The sequence below is a fragment of the Cyprinodon variegatus genome, unplaced genomic scaffold (genome assembly GCF_000732505.1).
Source record: "Cyprinodon variegatus isolate N-32 unplaced genomic scaffold, C_variegatus-1.0 Scaffold305, whole genome shotgun sequence".
Lineage (NCBI taxonomy): Eukaryota > Metazoa > Chordata > Actinopteri > Cyprinodontiformes > Cyprinodontidae > Cyprinodon > Cyprinodon variegatus.
The window spans coordinates 230818-251010 of NW_015150758.1; the positions used below are offsets into that span (position 1 = coordinate 230818).

Genomic DNA, 20193 nt, shown 5'->3' on the forward strand with positions numbered 1-20193 from the left:
TAAGATTGTCTTGTCATATTAAACATTGGTTTTCCCTGCTCTATCTTTATATCAAAACAATCAGTTGGAGTTCTGGTGATATTCGGTGAATAATATCTGAGTCATGCTGTGTTCACGAGGCGTGGTAAATTATTTCTGATGAAACGAAAACGAAAACTAGCAGCAGACATTTAAAGGCGCGCCTGCTCTGCTGGCGCAGTCAGAATCACAGACAGCTTCCGCTGAACTGGACCTTTCTATATTTTTACTAGTTCATTTCTTTGATATTATTCGTACGGAAATTTCAGTAAAGGTGAGTTTCATTTCATAATGGAATTTAGGAAATATTTGAGATGCGATTTCTAATAAAAGCTATGATAATATCCTTAACTTGATGATGCATTACAGACATTGAGTGAACGCAAGAGTGAACGCAAGAAGTGAGGAATAAAGAATAATATTTTTCCATCAGACGACGGTTCAAAACAAGTAGACGTTTGGGTGGTTTAAGACATTTTTATTTGTTGTTATTGTTTTGAAAACTGGCATCCGTTTCGAGAGAAAAAGAAACTTACAGGGACGCGGAAATGAGGTTTCGCCACTAGAGGGCGCAGTTTCCCCTCTGCTGAAGTCATTCGATGAGTGCTGCTCGTCGCTTAAAATTGTTTTTTAAAAATGTTATGCGCAAGAAAATGTTATAACTCAGTTCTTCGCAGTGTGAGTATTTAATGAAAAGTCATATATTTTCCTGTCAAACGTACTTCCATTTTGCTTTTAAACTGAAAGGCAAGCTGACAGTTTGCTTTTATTTCCTGCTTTAACATAAACAATGATAGTATCTCTCTCTTATCTGACTGCAATACTCTCTTAAGCAATGGAGCCGTTTACTGATTGTAATGTTTTACAAGGAAATCCAACTAATCACATTGCTTTTTTTTTTCTTTTTACCATTTTGATATGGGATTTATATATTTTTACTTTCTTCCCCTTTACCTAGAAATCAGCAGTTTCCTCCTGAAAGACCATGGAAAGGTTGACTTCAAGGTCAGGGAGAAGAGGGCCTCTAAATGGTGAGTTCACATGTTAACAGTGGAGTAAACATGCACACACCCATACAGTAGTGTTTTGCAGCAGAATTATTACTCCTTGGATATTTTTATATTGTGTCGTGTTAAATTCATAATCTTTGTTTTCAGTTCAACTTAGTTTCTTTATATAGTGCCAATTTGCAACACAGAACAACAACTAGTGTTGCGCAGATGCCATTTTTTGGCCCCGATACCTGGCTGTGCAGTATCGGCCAATACCGATAGCCTCTGTTTGAAATTGATGTGTGTGTACTGTATATATGAAGAACTGCATACTTCTTGGATGTAAAATGATTGCCAGCATGGCTTTGTCAAGCTGCTGCCTACCTTTGTGAAGCAGGAAAAAGACTAATAACTGAATCCAGTAGAACTTTTTATCGCCTGCCTGGAATGGGTGACAAGAGCTGAATAAACTTTTGGCTCTCAAAATGGTATCGGTGCCCTGTTCGTCGTTACTTACCGATACCACCATTTTAGTGGTGGATCGGGGCCCCAGCCGATACTGGTATCGGTGCAATACTAACAACAAACAAAAAAGGCGTAGAAGTAGAAATATGTAAATGTCATGTAAATCCCTTTATTTTCCCTCTATAGGGAAATTCACTTTTTTAACCCATCCCCTTGAGATTGGTTTAACACACTAGACCAACACTCCCCCATATCATCTATATATCATCTCAGAAATAAACTCAGATAACGTCTGAGCCGTTATTTTAATTATATCATTATTTGTATATATGCCTCATATATGAGGGTTGTGACAAGCTGCAAATGAGGCAACCTATTTGCTTTTTTTTCTTCAGCAACATTTTGTTCTTGCATTTCAGCTATACTGTCACTAAGTTCTCCCTTTTGTCCTTTTTTCGGCCTTTTGGTTCCTTGGCTTTTTATTATTAGGTTTCCATGTTGGAATAATATTTTGCACAGTACTTTGTGGGATCTTGAAAGCTGGGCATTTTGTTTAAGAAAGTTCAGAAATGATCTCTAATGTGTCTGTTGGATTTTTTTTTAATAATAAAGATACTATTTTCTTCATTTATACACTCTGAATCTATTTTTACTACTATTAAATCAAAACATTATCTATTGTTTAATTAGATGACTTGGTGGCACAGGATTTTATTTATGGATATGTGAGTATAAAAGGTTGGATCCAAATGTAGAGAATTTTTGAGAACTATGTGTCATTTTACTTTCATTTCACAACAATTTCATGTTTGTCTATAAGATAAAATGACCCCAGAAAGCATAAAGTTTGTAGGTGTAAAGAGAAAAATCAGATAAAAAAAAAATCAATGTTTGTGAATGAAATTGAATGGTACTGTACATGCATTTCCTTTTCACTTTTATTATTTAGCCTAACTATAGTTTTTTCTTTTTTGTCTTTCAGATATCGATACTGGTCAACATGGAAGTGGGTATGGACAAAGAGGACCAAGACGAGGCGGGTTGCAGGGAGACGGAACAAGTGAACAAGGGGTCAGAAGAAGAGCACAAAGCCAAGGAAATAGCCAAAGAGATTCAGATAGACAGAGAGGAGGAAGGGGTGGACATAGAGGAAGAGGTGCAGACAGGCAGAGGTTTGGAGGAGGCAGAAATGAACACCCAGGTGGAGCTGAGAAGCAAGGAGGAGGAGCAGCAGGAATAGGTATAAGGAGAGGAGCGCCCAATGGAGACCGAAGGGAAGGCGGGGATGAGAAAAAAGATGGTGCTGGCCCTCGTAAAATGGGTTATAAAACACTGGAAGAACTCTCGCAACAGGAGCCATCTGTTGTGGCTATTACTCTTTCCTCAAAGCCTGGCTTTCAACTCCTGCTTTCTGAGACACCAATGAGACCGGACCTCATCCAGCTTGTGTGCCTTGCGCTTTGCAAAGCCTTCAGTTCAAGGACGGACAGAGGCACCCTGCAGCACCTGGCTGACATCATAAAAGACTCAAAGTTCCTAGGTACCACCCTGCTTCACTATGTGGGAGGCATGATGTCTGACTCCAACCCTAATCGCAGAGCACAATACCCGCACCACCTGGAAAACATCCTAGCCATTCTGTCAGAGGTAACTGTTGCTTGAGATTATGTATCACTTGTTTAGGAAAAATCCTTCATTGCAATTGGGTAATGCTTTAATGCATTTGACTGTGTAGAATACTTGCACCTAATAAAGTGTTCTTCATCTATCCTTATTAGGTGGTTAGTATATTCCCTGCAAGCTCTGTCAGTACAGTGAATATGCTAGTGACAATGCTCCAAGCCTCTATCAACACCCTGAGGGCATCCGGTATAGACTTTCCGCCTAAAGTGGAGGAAAAAATGGAAAATCTGAAGGGCTTAATAGAACATCTCCAGGAAAGATCGAGAAAGGGTACCCTGCGCACAGACAAGGACTCATATTCTCTTCTAACTAACGCTGATGATAACCAAGGTGAGACTTTCTTAAGGTATTTCTGATCAAACGATTTTCTAAAGAAATGTTTATCTTGGTTAAGAGAGTGAAAGTGCCCACATTTTTACTAAAGGTGAAGCGCAGGATGATTTCAGGAACATACCACTCTACCCAACTCCTGAGGAGTTCCAGCAAGACCACAGGCCATTTTTAAGGCCCAACATCACTTCCCAACGATACACAAATACCCACCTTTACCTCGACACACACTTCCGGCTGCTCAGAGAGGACTTTGTGCGACCGCTTCGCATGGGAATTCAACAGTTGCTCCAGAACCAGATGGACGCCGGAAGGAACGATAATCCAGCGAAGATGAGGCGTTTCGACGACATTCGTGTTTATTACGACACACATCTGGTGGTGCCCAAGTGCACACAGACTGGTCTCGCCTACATTGTCCAGTTTGACGCTGAGCCACTTAAGGTAAAATTATTGATCAATTTCACCTGTCAGATCTAATAATAAATAGATTATCAAAAAAGACTGCTAACACTAATTTATTTCTGTTCTTGCAGTTTGTGCGCTGGCAGAACTCCAAGAGGCTGCTCTTTGGTTCCCTGGTCTGCCTGTCCTACGATAACTTTGAGAGCTTCTTGTTTGCCACAGTTTCTGACCGAGATCCCAAAGATCTAGAGAAAGGGCAGGTCCAGATTACCTTTACAGAGGAAAGCAGACTCAAGTTGCCCAGAATACAGGTGAGGCAGAGCAAACACTTCAAGCAAACTGCCTGAATCCTAAGAAACAAATACAATTAATATAATAAATTTAACATTTTCCGTTTTTCATCCACAGACTGATCAGTTGTTTCTGATGGTTGAGACAACAGCATACTTTGAGGCCTACCGATATGTTCTAGAAGGCTTAAAGGAGCAGACTGAGGAAGATTTGCCCTTTCAGAGGTAAGAATGTTTCTCTATGTGTCGTGGAAGATTTTTTAATCTAATTGCGCGCTGAAAACCTGTTGATTATGTAGAGTATGTCTGAGTAAATTTAGAGAAGAAAATGTGCATGTCATGCCATAAATATGAGCTCAGTGGTTTGCAATTACAATGCATGACATTACGAATTCCCCAAATTTTAAATAACCCTAACCCTAGCTTGACTTTTTCTATTTATGTGTTGCTGGCAAACATCACTAAGATTTAAAATTAAAACCATAAATATGCTTCGGTTCTCCTGTAGGTATTTTAGAATCATTTCAGTTTGAGGTTTAAGTGCAAACAAATCTTTGTACCATATGGAAGAATGTCACAAAGCTCAGATAATCCCTTACTCAATTTGTAACAAATATAGGTCTTGTAACATTGTCTATTGTTTACTTGTGATATTGTTTGTGTATTAGCCAATGCCATACCTACAGGTGAAAATACATATTTGTACATCAATGTGAAAGTCAATTTCTTAGCTACATTTCTTACATTAAAGGTTATTGTTTTGGACAAGATGAATCTCCTGCTGTGGTCAGTGATGCAGCAGATGTGAAGAAGCCTCTGACTGATAATCTATTGTTACTACATTATGAAAACAGTGGCTTATGGATATTGTTGTTTTTCATAAGCATCCTCTTAGCAAAATAACCTCTATCAGCTCCAGAGCAGCATGTTGTTTAACCTTGAACACCCACTGTTTCTAAACCAGCTATACGAACAGATTCATGTGGGTTAAATGTTTTTGTTCACAACAGATTTATGGAACTTTTGAAAAATCTTGCGACAAATGCTGAATGACCAAAGCCAACCTGCACAGGAGGCACTCTGGTTGTCATTTTAATGTTGGTTTGAACTCTTCCAGATACATTGTAGAGTGCTCCACTGATGTGCAACCACCAGCTTACCTAAGAAGAAATGATGTGTATGACCTCTCCCCTGTTGCCAACCCTGAACACAAAAGCAGCATAAAGCCCTTTAAAAGCCTGGATCCAGAGGCCTGGCCTGACATGGAGGAATTGGGCTTGGATGTGTCTCAGATGAAAGCCTTTCAGCTTGCCCTCACTAAGGAGCTGGCAATCATACAGGGACCCCCTGGCACTGGTGAGCAACCGAAAAGATTTTGCTTAAGCCATAATCCCATCTGTCATAAAGAGACAAATATTGAACAGACTTTTCATATTTGTACAAATCTGGAATCTTCTCAAAAAAAGCTGCCAAAAATGCTCTGGTTTCATCCAACAAATAAAAATGTTACTTTACTTCTTGATGAAATTGTTCTCAAGATTGCTGTCCTAGATAATGTAACACATGAATGTGTCTAAATCCATCTATTCCTTGTCTGCTCTCGCTTTTAGGAAAAACCTATGTTGGCCTAAAAATTGCTCAGGCTCTGTTAACCAATCAGGAGCTTTGGAACAGCATCAACCCAGCTCCAGTGTTGGTCGTGTGCTACACTAACCATGCTCTGGATCAGTTCCTGGAGGGTAAGCAGTAATAATGGAATCAGATTTTTGTTTTCCTGACTGCCTTGAATGGATCAGTAAAGATTTATATATAAAAAAAATAATGTATCTAATCTACTCACAATTGTCATTTTTGAAATACAAATATATCTGGCCTCAGTTGTTTTTAATTCTAATCTTTTTCCATGTAACATTGAGGTCTGAGCCCAGCACCGTAGTAAAATGTTTAGGAATAATAAAGCTCTTTTCCATAAGGTTGGTTTGCTTTGGCTCTGCTTCACAGGCATTCATAAGTTTTTGAAAGATGGCATTGTGAGAGTGGGAGGTCGCAGCAACAGTGAGATCCTGAAACAATTTAATCTGCGTGAGCTGACCCACTCACAAAACTTCAGACGTACACTTCCACCACACCTTCGTACCGCTTATAATCAGGTGGGCTCTTACATACTTGAATCTACAGTGCAGGGGCATGAAACACAAGATAAAGAAGTGTTCAGTGAAATTCACATCTTATTAAATCCTTTACTTTTCCTGATTTAAAGATCTATAGGCAGCTATGTGAGGAAGAAAGGGCCATCCAAAGCCAGGGCATGAGGCTTGAGTGCTCGCTTAAAGGTGTGATGCGGGAAACCTTCCTCCAGAGGTTTATTTTAGACACACATTGGGATAGTCTCAAATGCCTCCCTGTAAGTTAATATAAAACATTTTTTTTTCCTTACAAGTCTTTAAATTAAAATAGGCAATCAAACAAAACTTGAAATGATTTTTCAGATGGAGTGCAGCACTGAGAACTGGAACAGAAAGAACACAAGTCTGATAATGGAGTGGTTGGGTTTGGGTTCAACTAATTTCCAGCAGAGGGAGCCAGAGACTGCGAATGAAAACCAAGGTAGAGCTTTTTAATTGTGAAAATGATGTGTAGTTATTAGGTAACTGGCTTTACAACTTGTTTAATTAAATGCATATAAGTTCCAGAACATTAAAATGACCATAAATACCTCAAAGAATTTCTGTTTAACAGTAAAAAGAAATTAGCAATTAGTAAGAAACTTTACAATGTCTGTATAGTAAAATATATAACACATAAATACATTGTTAGAACACTATTCTCTCTGTCAAGTTGATGCATTTGTTATTGCTTTGTTCCTCATATTAGTTATTTATATAAAAGAAAATGTTATTTCATTTTATTACATTTGTAACCTGGGACCCAAATTATTGTTTTTCTGTTTCTCCTATATTTTGTCGCGTTAACTATAGAAGAGGAAGCGATGGAGGAGGAAGATGAACTCATTGAAATTGCAGAAGAGGCAGAGTTGATCCAAGCAGAGCGGATGATTGACGACGGCTGGACAATTGGTCCCAGAGCTGGCAGAGATGACAAGAAGAAAGAGAATTTGGAGGATGGTGTCAGAGAAATGGAAGAACTGATGCTGGTTATGAACCTGGACAACGTTGATGTGCGGGCAGAGCAGAGTGGAGAAGCCTGGCAGGTAACCACGCTATGGCATTTTATATGCAGCATTGTCAATTTGCAAGAGTGCTAATTAACAAATACAGCCTGAATAAATGCAGAAATAAGTGTGTAATGCAACTTTTTATACAACAAGTTTAAAAAGAGGCTAAATAAAATGGAGAGAAGTAGGAATCATAAAACTCTGCTGTTCCCCAATGCCAATCGGTAGCGTTTTCCATAAAGTAAGGAGGGTATTTTCTCTAAACCTGCACATCCCATACATACATATATAATCTCTTGCTGTATATCAACAGAAAACAATTATTTTTCTCATATATATTAACTGGCATGATAATGATATTTAATTTTAGCCTATAGAACAGGACAAGGCAATTAGCAAAAGTGTGAACCCTGTCCCTTACTTTAGAGGTGTGCATTATCTTGTGTACCGTCCTGCTCTACAGCGCTACCAGCAATTACCAACCACTCAAGGGACCCTTTACCGGTTTAGTACCATTTTTTCATGCAGGGAATTTAATAATTAAGTTAACTTTTAAAGTTTTTTTTTTTGTAGCATTAATTAAACACAGCAGTTAAGTGTGATTTTTGATAAAACCTCACGGTTGCAGCATGATGTACTTGCAACAGCATTTTTATTCTGAATACTCCCAATATGTTTCCCTTTGTCAAGAAGGTTCCTGTGTGATATTTTCTTTGCATTGTTATTTATAATGGCTTATGATACTGATTTTCAAATTATTCAACAGCATCCTGATTTAACTAATTATTAAAAACAGCTTAAGTATCAACATAACTCAACATACACTACTTTTGACTTGTCCAGATGCAACGGGACCAGAGAAAAAAGATGAAACACAAAATCAGAAAAGAGATTGGGAAGAGCTCAGCAATGACTGAGGAGGAGGAGAGTCATGTGTTTGACGTTTGGAGTCTTAATCTGAAAGACAGATGGAGACTTTACCGGTATGTCTACATTTCTGATTAGATTTCTTTTACTCACTGTTTTTTTTCTTCTTTCACTTATTTCTGTATTTTTCTTTTTTGTATACTATAACTACCCTCTCTTTGATTTTTTTGGGGGGTTCTATTTTGCTTCTTTGTTTCTCAAATTAAACTTATGCTGGCAGAAGAATTATGCCATTAGAATTTGAAGAGTCAAACAATCTGAAATATAAAGTGTCCCCCTCAGAGCTAAAATTTAGCTGCAGCCCAGTTTATTTAGAGAACAAGACAGATCATTAAAACCAACATATTTCTGTTCCTACAATTTGGTTTTAGTTGTCTATTATATACTGCTGTCTAGAGTACATTACATTCATTTGTAATGCACTAACAAACATTTGTTTTTCAGTATTTTGCAATATAGTGTTTTATAGTTAGTTTTGCAGCATATGATAAACATTCTAATTGCATAGCTGCTGTCTGATTTTCCACCAAAGAAAACATTTAGTTGTTCCAATTAACGTTTTTCCCAGTGGATTCATGCTAAAGATGTGCCCCTTGTTAATTTCAATTTGCAGGGGCCAAATCTTAAGTATTCATATAATTTCCATTTTTAATGACCAACATTGGACATGCAAATGTATTATTAAATGTTCAGAAAGCCTTACAAGACAAGCCCTTCACTTTGTATCCAAAATTTAAGTTGATCTTTTATCTGAGTGCAGATATTGTTTTTGAAAGGTAATTGCAGTGATCCTAGAGACATGTAGTTGTAATGTACTTATTATCATGATGTAGTGTTTTTAATTCAGTCATCTTATAATAAATATAATCTCTGTACGCTGTTTAATGTAATAATTGTAAAAGCAAAGCCAGGAGCAAATATGTTGTTCAGCATGTATGATCTTCTTACTGATCAAGAATAAATACCCCACAGAAAGACAGAAGAGCCAACAAAACACAATTTCCAATAATATTGTACAAAGTTTTTGTCAGATCTTCTTACTGTTTTTTTATTTGTACCTTTGTCTACATTTAAATAAGTTTTAGCCACAGATTAACTGTGCGTTCCTGTAATTGTCTGTGGTATCAAAGTCATTTACCACTTTATGTAAATTCTGACAGAGCACTCACATTTTAACTGGTCGGTTTAATTTCTGTAAATGGGCGATTTAACTTACCGGTAAGTTAAATTTTTTCAAAAGGTGCATCTGTAAATGCAAAAATGAATGTCATCATTTATCTGCGTTATGAATAGTTTTAAGAACCTTCTTTTTTCATACACATGGATTATACCAATAAGAATGTTGTTTTTAATTTCATTTTGTATTGAGACAGTATTAATTTAACTTAAATAGCCCTAATTCCAAGTTTATTCACTGTGGACTTTACCTATATGAACATTTAGGAAAGAGCACTCAAATATATGATAATTTTTGCTTTTAATTTTCTCCATCCTGACCAAACTGGCTGGTTTAAAACCTCAACTAGGCATGTCTTTTGTTGTCTCTGTCTAACCTAAAATAATTTGTAGGTATCACCAGTTGTAAAAATCAGTGCAATATCACTTTAATCAACTCATAGAACACTGGTTCAGCTGAAAAGCTCTTAAATACACGCATTTACATTTTGTCTGCTTGTGTGTGCAGGTTGTGGGTTACACGCTACAGGATAGAGCTCCGAACTAAAGCCCTAGAGTCTGAGCAGGCATATCAAAATGCAGTGGACAGACTGGCTGATGTTAAACGGCAGGAAAACCTTCATGTCCTCAAGAAAGCAACGGTATGGAATTATTAGATTGATTAATTGTTGGAACGAATATTTATGATATTTATTAGGAATTAGTTACTTAGCCAAGTGTCTTACACTAATTTTATTCTTTTTTAAGTTAAGCTTCATTGAATATCAGATTTGACATGGTTTGAATAGCAAGCTGCCCCCCCTTCCTACTCTGTCACATCTTGCCGATTTATCCAGTTTATGCCTGACGTCCCAGAATCTTCTAAAACGCTGACATATGCTTGTATTTTTTCAATTTTGGGAATATGCATAGAGTACTCATAATGAGTCCAGAACTTATGTCCAGCGACAGCCTAACTTAAATGTCACAAGCCAGTGTCCCGAGGGAAGGGGTAATGCGCCCAACCTGCATAAAAAGATTTTTCTAATCACGGTATTAACCTAGTTGCTGTTTACCACCTGCCAAAAAAACAAAGGATAAATAAGAAGTAAAAGAAAGAAGAAGGTTTGCAGTGGCAGCAAATTCATCATCATGTCTGCTACGAAGTTGGTTGGTCGTGGCTCTGGGCGTGAATGCAGGGAAGATCCATCACACTCACCTTCACTCTCACCCTATGATGGGGATAAAGTCTGGAGGAGAACTGATGGTTTCCTCCTCTAAACCACCTTTTATACCAAAACGCTGCCAATACACCATTATACAGTAGCTGTAAGTTAGAAACACGTTCAGCGGTCATCTGGAACACGTCAAACATTGGAGATAAGTTCTTAATAAGGTACGCATAAGTTATACACAAGTTAATTGTAGGTTTTGGATTAAGTAGACACCATGACTTTTGAGTAACTTACACTTAACGTATGTCAACATCAGATAACTTACCTGTAACTTATAGTCCACATTTGAGCATATGCTGGCGTATGTCGCCATTTGTCAGCGTGCTTAAGCATGTTTCAGCATGCTCAGAACTTTTACAAAACTGATCCATAATTTATCCAACTTTTGCCAGCGTTTTTGCCAGATTCTTTTACAAGTCAGGCATACGCTGGCTAAATCGTCAAGGTGTGACTGGGGCTTAAGGGTGTGAAGTTTTAATGAAGTAAGATGTAGTTGGCGAATACAGTCTCACTCCCCTTTCGTCACTAACTGACATGCAGTGTTCACCACTAGTTGTAGCAGGAACTTCCTAAATTGTTTCCATGAGCTGTGCAGCAAAAACTTACCACTAACCCATCCCTTACCCTAAACGTAAAGAAAAACTAGTAAACATGTTACCACACACTCCTAAAGCTGCCAAACTGACTTTGCAGGCTAAAGTAAAATAGAAAATTGTCACGTGATACAATGTTTGCAATCTGTCATTTACCCTGCACTTTAAATGCTGACACGAGGGGGCTTGGACGAAATAGGAGTGAGAATGTGGTAAGTTGGATGTGTGATTTAACAGACTTTTACCGTTCTGTCTAGGTTATCGGCATGACAACCACAGGGGCTGCAAAGTTCCGTAAAGCTCTGCAGGAAGTACGTCCATGTCTTGTAATTGTTGAAGAGGCTGCAGAGGTTCTGGAGGCCCACACCATCACTACTCTAAGCAAAGCCTGCCAACATCTAATCCTAATCGGAGACCACCAGCAGGTATGAACTCTTGCAAAAATTCAGCTATTTTTCAAACAATTATAAATTTTACATCTCATTAAACCAACAGATTTTCTTTGCTGGTGTGCAATATTACCAAACTGCTATTAAAGGTTTCCCATTTCTATGTCTGGATGAAATTTAGTTAATAAAGTATCACAGGGATTTATTGTATTTTTTTCTATTCCCTATGTTCCTTGAGGTATGGCAAAAGATAAAACTATAGTAAATAAAAGAAAATTAGCTACCATTACTGGAGACTGAAGAGATTAGTGAGGAGTGATATTCTGGACATCAATAGACTATTATACAACAACTTGTCAAGGCCTGCCAAGCACATATGGGCAGGCAGCCTGTCTAGCAATCTGTGGCATGTGATCACAACTACACAGAGTTCTATCACAAGTCTAAATATTCTGTCCTGATCTCATCTTGCTGTGTAACTTCTGTTTGCTGTAAAACCAGTATTTGCATATATTACCCTGTTTATTCACGGCTTTCAGCATGTGTACGGCTAAATCTAATATACTAACCGTTTGACTAAAAAAAAATCAGGAGGATAAAGGACTAATCATGAAGAAAGTTACTTCTTTATAATATGACCATGAATCCTCAAGCATTCTTTTAAATAATGTAACAGGAAAGATATCATGCTGTTTCAAATAAATTCTCTTTCTTTGCAGTGGATTAAAACTATTGGGCATTTACTTGAACTTAAAAAAAATGTTTGTTATAGTGTTTTGCAGAAACCAAACTTGAATACATGTTTGCAAAGGAAAGTGCATCCTACTTTCCAAGGAAAATAAGTTTGGCATTGTTGTGCTATTAATTAATCACAGGTTTGGTGTTGAATAGAGCAGAACACAATGCTTCACATTTTTACTAGAATGTGTCTTGCCTCCTCCACACCCCTCCCACACACTTTCACAATCACACTCTGTCCTCTAGCTAAATTAGGTTTGCAAAACTACACACAGACAACATTACTAACGCACACAGACAAAAGATAGGGGGGTTAAATACATTTTCTTACATTCTATATGTGCTGTTAACCACACACAAAATTAATATCAAATCAGGTGAGAGACTAGATTACTTCACACTTTTATTCAGGGAGTTTCTAACTAAATAAACAACTTTGAAGATTAATCACTTTTAGATGGATGGATGGATGGATGGATGGATGGATGGATGGATGGATGGATGGATGGATGGATGGATGGATGGATGGATGGATGGATGGNTGGATGGATGGATGGATGGATGGATGGATGGATGGATGGATGGATGGATGGATGGATGGATGGATGGATGGATGGATGGAGTTGCATGCAAGATTTTATGCTTAAAAACAAGAAAACAAAATTCATTACAAATTCAGCCAGATAAATCTTGATTATATTTTTAAAATCATTTTCATGTATAAAACCAGAACCTGTAAAGACTTAAAAAGGCACAAGCATGCTTACAACAATAAAACAACAACACCATATTATTTGACATTTAAAATACATTCCAAATCTAGGAAAATACTTGATTACCAGGATAGTTATTAACAATAAACTGTTATTTGAATTAAAGCATAAAAATGTATTTTGTTTAAAAAAAAAAAAAAAAATCCAAAATAGATTTGAAAATTTATTCAGAAAACAATAACAATGGGATTAAATTGAACATGCAGCCCATCCAAATAAGAAAAACCTGGTTAAAGATGCTAAACTGATAAAGTTGTGGATGAAAATAATACAGAATCTAACGTTTATCTAAAGTGGTGTTTTTTATATTTTTTTATTATTATTAGCTGAGACCAAGTGCCACTGTTTATGAGCTTGCAAAAAACTTCAGCCTGGAGATGTCTATGTTTGAGAGGCTGGTAAACATGGGACTGCCTTACGTCAGACTCAACTATCAGGTTTGTTTGTTTTCTTGTCTTTTTTATTTTTTATTTATTTAAACTTTTGTGTTGGTAAACACAAAACTTTGTTAGTTAGAAGAACTTAATTTTGAAACACATATTTAATCTCAGTTGGAGTTTGTCTTTTCATCTTTTTTATGTGTTTTGCCCCTCAGCATCGTATGAGGCCAGATATTGCTTGTCTTCTGACCCCACACATTTACTCGGAGTTAGAGAACCATCCGTCTGTGTATGAGTATGAAAACATCAAGGTGATGAAACATTTTATCTCATGCAGTTATTTTAATCTGCTTCTGTGATCAACAAAGACCTGATCCCTCAACAGCTGTGCTTTTGTTTTCATTGAACAGGGCCTGAACACAAATCTTTTCTTTCTGGAACACAACCACCTTGAGGAAGAGATCAAAGATGGAAGAAGCCATCAGAACTCTCATGAAGCAAAATTTGTCGTTGCTCTGTGCAGATACCTCCTCCTCCAGGATTACAAACCAGAACAAATCACTATACTCACGACCTACACTGGCCAGCTTCACTGTCTGCGCAAACAGATGCCTGCCAGTGACTTCTCAGGGGTCAAAGTACACGTGGTTGACAAGTATCAGGGAGAAGAAAATGACATTATTTTGTTGTCTCTTGTGCGCAGCAACCGGCAAGGAAAAGTTGGCTTTTTGAACATTCCCAATCGTGTCTGTGTAGCTTTGTCACGAGCCAAGAAAGGCCTTTACTGTATTGGCAACAGTGAGATCCTGAGCAGAGTTGAACTGTGGAGTAATATCTTCCACACCTTGAGGGAGAAGGAGCAAGTTGGGAAAGCTCTGACACTGTGCTGCCAGAATCATCCAAATCGACAGGTCAAGGCTTCTTCTGCTGAGGATTTCAAACAGGCGCCTGAGGGGGGATGCACCCAGCCTTGCCAGTTTCGTTTGGATTGCGGCCATGTTTGCCCAAGAGTCTGTCATCCCTATGACCCGAAGCACAAGGAGTTTAACTGTACTAAGAAGTGTGAGAAGATTTTATGTATTCATGGGCATAAGTGCACACGTTTGTGCCATCAGACATGTCCAACAAAATGTCCAGTAAAAGTTGAGAAGATCATACCTCAGTGTCATCACACACAAATGGTTCCTTGCCACCAAGAACCAGACACATTTATTTGCCAGGATCCTTGCCAGAAACTGCTTCCCTGTGGTCATCCCTGTGATTCAGTCTGTGGGAAACCTTGCAGCACCAAGTGCACAGTGCCAGTAATATTAAAACTTAGTTGTGGGCACAACCAGCAAGGTGCTTGCTTTCAAAAAACAGGCACAGAGCAACCTGAATGTAGGGCATCATGTAAGCATGAGTTAAAATGTGGGCACGGCTGTCGCGGTACCTGTAGCAAGTGTAACCAGGGGCGCTTCCACACCCCCTGCGCTCGACGATGTGAACGTCTTCTGATCTGCTCTCACAAGTGCATGGAACCTTGCACACGTGATTGCCCTACCTGTCAGAGGCCCTGTGAAAACTGCTGTGTCCACAGTAACTGTATGAGGGAGTGTGGGCAACCATGCGCTCCTTGCGTTGAGCCCTGTGCTTGGCAGTGTCCTCACCAACGCTGCAGTAAACTTTGCCATGAGCCATGCGATCGTCCACCATGTACTCAACCTTGTAAAGAGACCCTAAAATGTGGCCACCCATGCATTGGTCTCTGTGGGGACAAATGTCCAAGTAAATGTCGCATCTGCCACTATGAAGATGTCTCAGAGATTTTCTTTGGCACTGAAGATGACCCTGAGGCTCGCTTTATTCAGCTTGAGGACTGTGGACACATCTTTGAATCCACAGCTATGGACCAGTGGATGTCTGACATTAATCAGGGACCTGAAGAAGGGCAGGTAGCCATAAAGCTTAAAGAATGCCCTAGGTGTAAAACTCCAATACGTAAAAATCTGCGCTATGGATCACTCATCAACCGCAGTCTGGCTGAGATAGAAATGGTAAAAAGGAAGATAAATGGAAGGCAGTCTGATATTGAGGAAAAAAGAGCTTCCCTGAAAAATCACTGGTTAGAAAATCATACAATTGCTGACATGTATGTGCAGGAGGAGTATAGGGATATCCAAGAAAAGCTTGAAAAAAACTACCTCACGTCAAGTGATCTGTGGGTCTTGGAAAACAAGATTGATTTTCTGATAAGAGTAGCAAAGCTCCTAAAAGTCGAAAGGGAAAAAATGTTATTCACAGATGGCTACAGGTTTCGACAGAGAGTTAAACAGTTCATGCCCTGGCTCAATAACACAAACCAGAAGTTCACAGACCAACAAGTCTTTGATTTGCAGAGAGAGCTACAAAGACTCACCTTACTGGCTGAACTTAATGGCCGGTGCCATGTTGCAGATACAAAAGGCCAAATGAGCAAAATGCAGTCTGAAGTTCAAGAAATCAGACATGCCTTGGAGATGGATGGCCAGTTCACAGAGCAAGATCAACTAAATGTTAAAGAAGCCATGAAGAGTCTGGATAAAAAGTTTCCAGTCACTGGCTTGGGGATCAGTGAAGAAGAGAGAAAGATGATTGTCTCAGCAATGAAAATGCCCCCAGGCCACTGGCATAAATGTCCTAATGGCCATGTCTATGTCATTACAGAGTGTGGTGGAGCTAATCAGAGATCAAATTGTCCTGATTGCAAAGCATCTATTGGTGGAGAAAATCACAGACTTGACAGTGGCAACCAGGTTGCCACAGAAATGGATGGATCCCGGTATTCAGCCTGGTCTGAAGCTAATAATCTTCGCAATTTTGATCCTCTAGACATCTAAAAGCTAATATTTAAAGCATATATTATATGATGCATGCTTCCAATAGAATGGTGTTAAATAATATATGCAAACAAAATGTATTATATTAGCTCTTAAATGTATAAAAAGAGTCCTTGCAATCATTTTTCAGTTTTTGCAATCATTGAGCAAGTAGTAGGCTTTACAAAGGTAATTAACAAATGAACAATATTTTAGATGGAATTGATTTTTAAATTCCTTCACTGAAGTTTGACAGGGAATGTGAAATTCAAGAAAGTTTTAAAAGATTCTCCAATATTACAACATATGGTTTTAGAATTTCAATGTGTGTATAAATCAATCAATATGAGCATGAAGTATTGTATTCAATAAATGACTGTTAAGAATATGTTTTAGTAAATGGTTAACAGTGTTTTGTACCCTAACAAGAACAAGGTGGCAGCAGAATACTGTTAAACAATACAATGTTAGTTCAAATAAAATAAAATATGCCTTGATCAACAAGTGATTCCTTGTCTGTTTTTATTTCATATGCATGTATTCTACATATGTCCTCACATTGAACTTAAATGAAAATGATTAATTTTGCTGCTAAAATAATTTATCTAGCCAACTTTCACTGTTTTCTTTTTTGTTGTATGATATTCTCCTGAACCTTTCGCAGCAAGGGTTAAAAACGTGTCTCAAACAGGATATCGTTGGCAATGAATTCAAAGAAATAACCCTGAAATAACTACCATTCCTCCTCACCATGTATTACTCCCACTCACAGAGTTTCAATTTGGTGTCTAGTAACAAGTTTGCATCACTTTATTATATGATGAATGTTTCCCTGTCACAAGCCCAGCTCTTGTGCAAACTTTGCTATCTGAAGGTATGGACAACAAAAAATGTCCTGTCAAGGAAGCGTTAACAGTGAGCAAACTTTAAAAGCTGGCCACTCTTTTAGTATTTATAGTGTTCAAGTACAGACTTGAGGAAAAGCTGGATGAAAGGTGACGCTGGAGGAAAAAGGGTAATATCCTCCAAGGTGGACTGACTCATTTATCATGCCATGTGGCCTTAAGTATGCCGCTGTCAGAGTTCACGGGTGTGCTTCTGCCATAATAACTACAAAGTTACTTTAAATCTAAAATCTTTTAGTGTTCAATAACGGCGCTAATCATTATTTTTTTTTCCACAGTGAAAATAAAATTTTTGGAAAAAAGAAATAGGAACTCAAACTTACAGTCTGACATCAAAGATTACATATAAGGAGGCTCAGTTGCATATGCAAAGGAAACAGCATATGCAATAAGAATGTGAAGAAAGACATTTTTCTTGCCACAAGTTAGAGATGTACACTAAACCACCAGCCCCAAAACCCAATGTTTTTTTTTTTTTTTACAGGTTCTGTAATAGTTTTTGTTTTGTGGCTGCTGATATTTTATATATATATATATATATATATATATATATATATATATATATATATATATATATATATATATATTTATGAATGTGCCACAGTATTTGTGTTCATTTTTGGTATTTTTTTGTTTGGGATTAACTGGATATAGATTCAGTTTGCACTAATTTGTGCAGGCCTGTGCAGATCTCTCTCTTTTTTTTATGTATATTATTCTATTGTTATTTCTGACCATTGAAATATGTTCAAATGCACACAGACTCTTTTTCCATCATCCCATATTGAACCAATACCTCTTTCTTCTCTGCAATTTCCACTGAAATGATTTTGTGTGAGTTTACACCTGACTGTCAAAGCTAATGAAGTTAATCAAAACCAAAAACTCCAACTTACTTCAGATCAATGTCTGAGAAATTCTGCTGCAGATACAAAAAAAAGTTTGCAAAAACTTTCACATGCAAATCATTAGTAATAAATGAAGAATTGCTTGGCAAGTGCAAACAAGTAAACATATATTTTAGCACACAAACCTTTTGAAGATCAGACCCATAGAGTCCAGTAAACGATGCTTTGCTAATATATTCATACATTTTTATCTTACATTTATGTCACAAACACAAACTTAAATCTATTTTATTTGGATTTTCTGTGTTAGCAAAACTAGGTTGCAACTTGGATCGGAAGGAGCTTGATGCATGCTTTTTAAAGTATTTTACAAAAAAGAAAAGTTTGTTGTGGATATAATACACTAAAATTCACCTACTTTAAAAAAATTAAACCTATCTATCTTTTTTTTTTTTTTATCTCACAATGAATTCTAATCTGAGTTGTTAAGAGGCCCTTACAAACCTCAGGAGCAATATATTGCATTATATTTGTGCCACCAACTTGAGTGTGCACTGAGACAGCTGTAAATAGCTGCACAGATGAATCTTTCTTATCCAATCAGTGTATCTCTTACAAATACTACTTTAGGTTGAATTGAAAAAAAAAATAAATAAAAACAATTTCAGCAAATCCAACTACTTCACCCTGCAACCAAACAGCACAAATCACATAATTATATAATGGGGAGTGACGGCCTACTGGTTTGGGTATTGCACTTGGAATTCAGAGGTTCTAAGTTCAAGCCACTCTGGGTCCCTGAGCAAGACCCCCACACTGCTCCCTGGGTGCTGCACAATGGCAGCCCACTGCTCCCCAGATTCATTTCGTTGCTCTGTACTTGGGACAGTTTAATGACAATAAAATGTTTGAAAAGGAAAAAATAAAAACAGAAGTCTAGCATTAAAAACACCACAAGATAACATAATTAATATAAAATTTGAATTGTTTAGCCTAATAATATGTTGTACAAATATAATTGCTTACATTGTGTTGTCTCTCACTCATTAATCTGGCATTTAATTTGAATAAATATTTTGTATAATTGCAACCACCTAAAATATGGAAAGCTCTGTTTTACGTATTATCAGATCTTGTATCATGTAAATATCATGTTTTAGATGTGGGCTTTGTTCTGTTTCTTGCTTACATTGCTTGCAATAGGAAATAGTAGGAATCAACCCATTCACTGGTGAAAAGTTTCAGTTGAGTTTGAATAATAATGTAATGAAATAATGTATAACAATATCCTTTGTTGGAGGGCTATAAATAACTTTTATCTATGTAGCACTTTATCAAGTCTGTGGATTACAAAGTACTAAACGCAATAATGAAGGTACGGCTAACATGGGACAAACTGACACAAGCGGTGCTAGCGTACACATTGACCACCAACAGCAGGCAATGTGGGCTAAGTGTCTCACCCAAAAACACATGGACTGAGAAGCCCAGTTAGGCAACCCACAGGTTACAGGACAAACCCCTCTCTCCGAAACCATCATCATCCAAAGAGCTCCTCTTTTTCTGACAACCATTCATAGGGTATGAAAACTTTGGTTTTTAAATGATATTCAAAATTACCTGTAAGCAGGAGGACATTGAAAAAAAGTCTATTATTAGACTTTTTAAAATTCACAATATAAAAGACTTATGAAGAAAAGGAAAATTAAGGCTACTTAATATAAGCAACAGATTTAGATTTATTCTCTGTGTTTTCAGTTGGTGAATTTACTCTCATTTACATAATTTTTTCTATACCATGGTATAAAACCATAAATAATTAAGATATTAATTTTTAATTGCTTAAGATTTTATATTTCACCTCTTTTCCTTTAAAAGTCAGCCAGTGGTAAAAATAGTCTGTAGAACAGAAAAATGACCAATGTTCACATGTATTAAATGAGCTGTTGGTTTTATGCTGGCTAAGGATAATGGGTTTTTGTTATCAGAAAATTGCTCATTAATTTTCCCTTGTAGGATTTTCATCAGCAAAGGAGTTTGTAGTCTAGTGTTTAT

The 20193-nt window shown here is 37.4% G+C and overlaps 1 protein-coding gene across 5 annotated transcripts in view; it reads left to right on the plus strand.

Moving 5' to 3' along the window:
• The window catches only part of znfx1 (zinc finger, NFX1-type containing 1), an 18935-nt gene extending 2063 nt beyond the window's left edge, over positions 1-16872 (plus strand). For 3 of the 5 annotated variants that reach the window (XM_015384146.1, XM_015384147.1, XM_015384144.1), the window contains exons 2-19: positions 977-1049; positions 2458-3122; positions 3254-3488; positions 3583-3932; positions 4025-4204; positions 4302-4408; positions 5301-5539; positions 5794-5922; positions 6185-6333; positions 6444-6587; positions 6673-6790; positions 7162-7394; positions 8202-8341; positions 9970-10102; positions 11526-11693; positions 13495-13605; positions 13764-13859; positions 13959-16406. In XM_015384146.1, the coding sequence (XP_015239632.1) occupies positions 1004-1049; positions 2458-3122; positions 3254-3488; positions 3583-3932; positions 4025-4204; positions 4302-4408; positions 5301-5539; positions 5794-5922; positions 6185-6333; positions 6444-6587; positions 6673-6790; positions 7162-7394; positions 8202-8341; positions 9970-10102; positions 11526-11693; positions 13495-13605; positions 13764-13859; positions 13959-16406 (5691 nt within the window). In that variant the 5' untranslated portion in view covers positions 977-1003. Of the gene's footprint in view, positions 1-204; positions 293-657; positions 697-976; positions 1050-2457; positions 3123-3253; positions 3489-3582; positions 3933-4024; positions 4205-4301; positions 4409-5300; positions 5540-5793; positions 5923-6184; positions 6334-6443; positions 6588-6672; positions 6791-7161; positions 7395-8201; positions 8342-9969; positions 10103-11525; positions 11694-13494; positions 13606-13763; positions 13860-13958 lie in introns of those variants that run through there. The other 2 variants (XM_015384148.1, XM_015384145.1) reach the window with 2 other exon arrangements.
• The last annotated feature ends 3321 nt before the right edge of the window (positions 16873-20193 follow it).